The sequence below is a fragment of the Perkinsus marinus genome, assembly GCF_000006405.1.
Source record: "Perkinsus marinus ATCC 50983 genomic scaffold scf_1104296946768, whole genome shotgun sequence".
Taxonomy (NCBI): Eukaryota; Perkinsozoa; order Perkinsida; family Perkinsidae; genus Perkinsus; species Perkinsus marinus.
Window position 1 is genome coordinate 99,185 of NW_003210828.1, and position 6,676 is coordinate 105,860.

General features: G+C 41.6%; 1 protein-coding gene across 1 annotated transcript; it reads right to left on the reverse strand.

Annotated features, from left to right (window-relative positions):
• Window positions 1-1,326: 1,326 nt before the first annotated feature.
• Pmar_PMAR020730 (hypothetical protein) lies at window positions 1,327-3,441 on the reverse strand (the record flags this gene model as incomplete). The annotated part of the gene is made up of 2 exons (XM_002779538.1): window positions 1,327-1,448; window positions 3,372-3,441. 2 exons carry the CDS (start codon window positions 3,439-3,441, stop codon window positions 1,327-1,329), a joined length of 192 nt encoding a protein of 63 aa, XP_002779584.1.
• Between the last annotated feature and the right edge of the window lie 3,235 nt (window positions 3,442-6,676).

Sequence of the window (6,676 nt, forward strand, 5' to 3'; positions counted from 1 at the left end):
GAGGATGAGGTAGCGACTTGAGCTCGTTTCCGCACGAGATGTTCAGGAGGCCTTCGATTCTCCATGCTCGAACGGCTGGTAGACACTACTGGTTAATGCAGCGAGGGAACGAGTCATGGATGACATCGTCGGCCTTCTGTTGGGCCCGTCGCCTCGCAAAGGGCGGCGGAGTTCCCAGCGACGAAAGATTTCTAAGTACATCTCTAGGTGTTTTCTGCAATATAAAGCCACAAAGCATCAATTGCGATGGCTTCCGACCTTCCAACTTGTCCTCCGAGTGGATGACGCAAAAGAGGGCCGGAATTCGGCCTTCTACCATCCACTGGTAGAGGTGCGCGGAGTTCTTCATTTTACGAGAAAACGCCTCCGTGGAGCCAGCGAAAAAGCCAGTATGAACTGCCAACCTCCCATCGAAGTCCTCCTAGTAGTGAGTACAAAGAGCGGCGCCTCTGATGAGCGGGTGGGCGGAGTATTTACAAGTTCATCTCATCCAATTTCTTAAGTCCTTGCAGCAATGATGGCAAGTTAAAGGGGTGCAAAAATTCCCTCTAAACCACGGCAGATGGAATTTAGACGGTAGGTTTTAATGCCAAGGGGGAGGAGGTTCTGGTCTGGGGAAACAAAGACAGTGTCTTTGTTTGCACACAGAGTGTGCAGTTTAGGGTCCCTAAATTAGGGACGAGTCGCAGCTGAGGTTCTTGTAGCAGCTAGTCCCGACGAGCATTCTATTGCTACTAGCAGTCTGCTAGTCCCTTACCGACGAGTCGCAGCTGAGGTTCTCATAGAGACGAGAAACGATGCTAGTCAATCAGGGACGAGTCGCATCTGAGGTTTTGATAGGGACGAGAAACGATGCTAGTCAATTAAGGACGAGTCGCAGCTGAGGTTTTGATAGGGACGAGGAACGATGCTAGTCCATTAGAGACGAGTTGCAGCTTAGGTTTTTATGGGGACGAAAAACAATGCAAGTCTTTCAGAGACGAGTGGCAGCTGAGGTCCTCATAGGGACGAGAAATACTGTTAGTCCCTTAGGAACGAGTCGCAGCCGAGATTCTCGTATATCAGCTAGTCCCGACGAGCGTTATACTGCTAGTCCATTAAGGACGAGTTGCAGCTGAGGTTCTCGTAGGAACGAGAAACGATGCTAGTGCATTAGAGACGAGTTGCAGCTTAGGTTCTCATAGGGACGAGAAATACTGTTAGTCTATTAGGGACGAGTCGCAGCTGCGGTTCTCATAGGGACGAGAAACACTCTACTGCTAGTCCCTTAGAAACGAGTCGCAGCTAAGGTTCTCGTATCAGCTAGTCCTGACGAGCATTCTACTGCTAGTCCATTAGGGACGAGTCGCAACTGAGGTTCTTGCGCACATAATCAGCCGGGGTGGCAAGCATCGGAAAACCCCGGGAAATTCTACCGCAAATCCTATCCCATTCTACCATAATTCTACCTAATATTTAATATTTAAATAATATTCACGTAACATTCACTTGATATTTACCTAGTATTTACCTGATATTCACCTAATATTTACCTTATATTTACCTAATATTCACTTGAAATTTACTTGGTATTTGCTTTATATTTAATATTCGATATTTACCTGATATTTACCTAATATTTACCTACTATTTACTTAATATTTACTCAAAATTTACCTAATAATTACTTAATATTTACCTGATATATATCTAATATTTACCTGATATTTGCTCAATATTCAATCAATCTGATTAAATCAAAATTTACCAAATATGTACTCAATGTTTACCTAAAATCTACTTGACATTTACTTAACTTAATATTAACCTGAAATATTCATCTAATATTTACTTAAAATTCGCGTAACATTTACTTTATATTTACCTAATATTAACCCAATATTTTCCAATATTCACTCGAAATTTACTTGATATTTACTTGATGTTCACTTTATAGTTAATTGATATTTACCTCATATTTACTTAAAACTTACTTTAAATTTACTTCATATTTACTTAATATTCACTTAATATTTACTTAATATTTACTTAATATTCACTTGATATTTACTTGATATTTACTTGATATTTACTTCATATTTACTTCATATTTACTTCATATTTTCTTGATATGTACTTCATATTTTCTTGATATTTACTTAATATTTACTTAATATTTACTTAATATTTACTTAATATTTAGTTAATATTTACTTAATATTTACTTAACATTTACTTAATATTCACTTATATTCACTTAATATCTACTTAAGATATACTCAATACTAACCTAACACTTGATACCTATTCAGTATTCAACTAATATTCACCTAATATTTACGTAACATTAACTTGAGATTCACCTAATATTTACCCGATACCCATCTAATATCTACCTAATATTTACTTGATATTTTTTCAAAATTTGAGAGAAGTATGTCTTGAAGATATTTACCTAATATTTACTTATTATTTACTCAAAATTTACCTAATAATTACTTAATATTTACCTGAAATTTACCTAACATTTACTCAACGTAATATTTACCTGATATATATCTAATATTTACCTGATATTTGCTCAATATTCAATCAATTTGATTAAATCAAAATTTACCAAATATGTACTCAATGTTTACCTAAAATCTACTTGACATTTACTTAACTTAATATTAACCTGAAATATTTATCTAATATTTACTTACAATTCGCGTAACATTTACTTTATATTTACCTAATATTAACCCAATATTTTCCAATATTCACTCGAAATTTACTTGATATTTACTTGATGTTCACTTTATAGTTAATTGATATTTACCTAATATTTACTTCAAATTTACTTAATATTCACTTAATATTTACTTAATATTTACTTAATATTTACTTAATATTTACTTAATATTTACTTAATATTTACTTAATATTTACTTAATATTCACTTAATATTTACTTAATATTTACTTAATATTCACTTGATATTTACTTGATATTTACTTCATATTTACTTGATATTTACTTGATATTTACTTGATATTTACTTGATATTTACGTGATATTTACTTGATATTTACTTGATATTTACTTGATATTTTCTCGATATTTACTTAATATTTACTTAATATTTACTTAATATTTACTTAATATTTACTTAATATTTACTTAATATTTACTTAATATTTACTTAACATTTACTTAATATTCACTTAATATTCACTTAATATTCACTTAATATCTACTTAAGATATACTCAATACTAACCTAACACTTGAATCAAGTGACTTGATACCTATTCAGTATTCAACTAATATTCACCTAATATTTACGTAACATTAACTTGAGATTCACCTAATATTTACCCGATACCCATCTAATATCTACCTAATATTTACTTGATATTTTTTCAAAATTCGAGAGAAGTATGTCTTGAAGAATTCCATCGATGAAGTTGTGTTCATCCATGAGCAGTTTCCGTCGATGTTTGCACTGCCAGCTTGGCAGCATCCGTTACTGCTCACCGGGTGGTCGGTCTCACATTTTCGGGAGCGTGGGTACAACTTCCTTTTAAGGCACCACCTAACAGGAGAGATGTTGATGTCGTAGGGTACTGAGAACACGGATGGCTATACTAACCCTGTTATATACTGCATGAGAAGACCTCGACTTCGTGCGTGAATTGAGGGCCCCGACGGTGACTCGGCCATACTGTGTGACTTCTTCGATGAAATCGATGAGAACCTTAACATGCGACACGATGTGTCACAGTCTGTAACAGACTGCCTGTTGGCCTGCGAGAAGAGAGACGTCTTCTCGATCTTCTGACGCAGGTAACAGCACGATACTCAACACCACATCAGTGTTCAAGTGCATCTTCAGATGCTACTCAACACCTATTGCTACTCAATGATACTCAACACCACATCAAGTGCCTCGTAAAATGCTGACCGGGCCGACCATTTGGCTTGTTCGCCCTTTCCACGGCACGATGCTAGGAAAGACGCTTCACCGAACCTTGGTGGGGGAACTTCTGAAGTTGGTTGTCCATGCGAGGATCCGCTAGGAGAAGCTACCGGAGACTTTACACCACAACATTCTCCTTTGTCGCTTGAAGCTTCTCATGGTAGTGACGATGATGACAGCGCCAGTAGTAGCTCTCAGGGAGCAGAAATGGCTCACTTCAAGTGTTGCTGGGAAACTGTGGGCGAGTCGCTTGGCGGACTCACGAATGGAAGATTTGAGCAGAAGCCATTCCTTGTATGCCGTGGAGCCATTGCCGAAGACTTCGGCCCGAAGTGGTTTCAGATTTTCTGGCAGCCACTCTGACTGCCGGCTGAGACTCAGCCGCTGAGAATGAGCGCTATAAAATAACGAGGATTATTCTCAAACGGTTGGGCACTCCAGGAGGTGGAAGTAGCTGTGTGCTGAAATGCCGCCGAACGACTTTATACCGCAATGTGGTCCACATTATGTGGACGAACCTGTGATACGATCAAGCCGGCCAGATCAGAGGACTTGGCCTGAATATACGTGCCCATTATGAGAGGTGCTTGCCAAGGCTACGAACGGCTCTTGCGCGTTCTACGGATCACTCTCAGCATGTGCCACAGCGCAAGAATGGCGACGCCATGCACATGTGACATGTCCTAGGAAGCACCGACTGCCGATCTTCATGTATCCCCCCCACGAATAGTTGATCATATATTGGTACTTCTACAAGAGGATGTGATGCGTCCTAATGATGATCTACTTTAACAAATTCATGAAAGACATCTTTTCGGAGGATATGATGCGGCGACCACATGCATTATAACCTGGGTGAAGGGGTTGACGAAAACATTGATTCATAACATACAACTCGGGCAACACGAATTTCGGCAGGCGTTACGAACATCTAACGTCGCGTTAGCTAAGACTGTGTTCGAGGCAGTGAACTAGGACGCCATTCGAATTCAACCCTGGGGCAAGCCCTGCATTGCAAGGGTTGGTGCGAAGATAAGGGCTGACAAGTTGACAGCCTTCACCAGTCAGCTCCCACCACACATTTTCGGGCAACATTCGGAACGGGCACAGGACAGTGTTCCTAAAAGCATCAGCTGATGCAATGAGTCTTCTGCACGCCTCGACAGGATGAGCGAGGCTGCGAATGAATCCCCTGGTATTCTTAGACATGCGCAAGCTCATATTGGCACGAGCATGCTCTGTGTCGATGACTGACTGTTGGATCCAATTATCTTCAGAGGGCTAGTGATAGGAGCGTAACTCGTTGCTTTTTATGTCCCAGTTAGTTGGCGGCTTGAGTCTTATGTCTTCGATGGACTTGTTGCAGTCCCACGCCTCGCTAAGGAGGATGAGGTAGCGACTTGAGCTCGTTTCCGCAGGAGATGTTCAGGAGGCCTTCGATTCTCCATGCTCGAACGGCTGGTAGACACTACTGGTTATTGCAGCGAGGGAACGAGTCATGAATGACATCGTCGGCCTTCCGTTGGGCCCGTCGCCTCGCAAAGGGCGGCGGAGTTCCCAGCGACGAAAGATTTCTAAGTACATCTCTAGGTGTTTTCTGCAATATAAAGCCACAAAGCATCAATTGCGATGGGTTCCGACCTTCCAACTTGTCCTCCGAGTGGATGACGCAGAAGAGGGCCGGAATTCGGCCTTCTACCATCCACTGGTAGAGGTGCGCGGAGTTCTTCATTTTACGAGAAAACGCCTCCGTGGAGCCAGCGAAAAAGCCAGTATGAACTGCCAACCTCCCATCGAAGTCCTCCTAGTAGTGAGTACAAAGAGCGGCGCCTCTGATGAGCGGGTGGGCGGAGTGTTTACAAGTTCATCTCATCCAATTTCTTAAGTCCTTGCAGCAATGATGGCAAGTTAGAGGGGTGCAGAAATTCCCTCTAAACCACGGCAGATGGGATTTAGACGGTAGGTTCTAATGCCAAGGGAGAGGAGGTTCTGGTCTGGGGAAACAAAGACAGTGTCTTTATTTGCACACAGAGTGTGCAGTTTAGGGTCCCTAAATTAGGGACGAGTCGCAGCTGAGGTTCTCATAGGAACGAGAAACGGTGCTAGTCAATTAGGGACGAGTCGCAGCTGAGGTTTTGATAGGGACGAGAAACGATGCTAGTCCATTAGAGACGAGTTGCAGCTTAGGTTTTTATGGGGACGAAAAACAATGCAAGTCTTTCAGAGACGAGTGGCAGCTGAGGTTCTCATAGAGACGAGAAATACTGTCAGTCCATTAGGGACGAGTGGCCGCTGAGGTCTCCGTAGCAGCTAGTCGCGGCGAGCATTCTACTGCTAGTCTATTAGGGACGAATCGCAGCTGAGGTTCTTGCGCACATAATCAGCGGGGTCGCAAGCATCGGAAAACCCCGAGAAATTCTACCACAAATCCTTATGACAACTCTCCAAGACCTAACCGAACGCCATTTTTTACAGTGAGCTAACTTCTTATAAGGACGAGGAACAGGCCACTGTTAGTCCATTAGGGACGAGTCGCAGCTGAGGCTCTCGTAGGAACGAGAAACGATGCTAGTCCATTAGAGACGAGTCGCAGCTTAGATTCTGCGAGTCTTTCGGAGACGAGTGGCAGCTGACGTCCTCATAGGGACGATAAATACTGGTAGTCCCTTAGGAACGAGTCGCAGCCGAGATTCTCGTATATCAGCTAGTCCCGACGAGCGTTATACTGCTAGTCCAT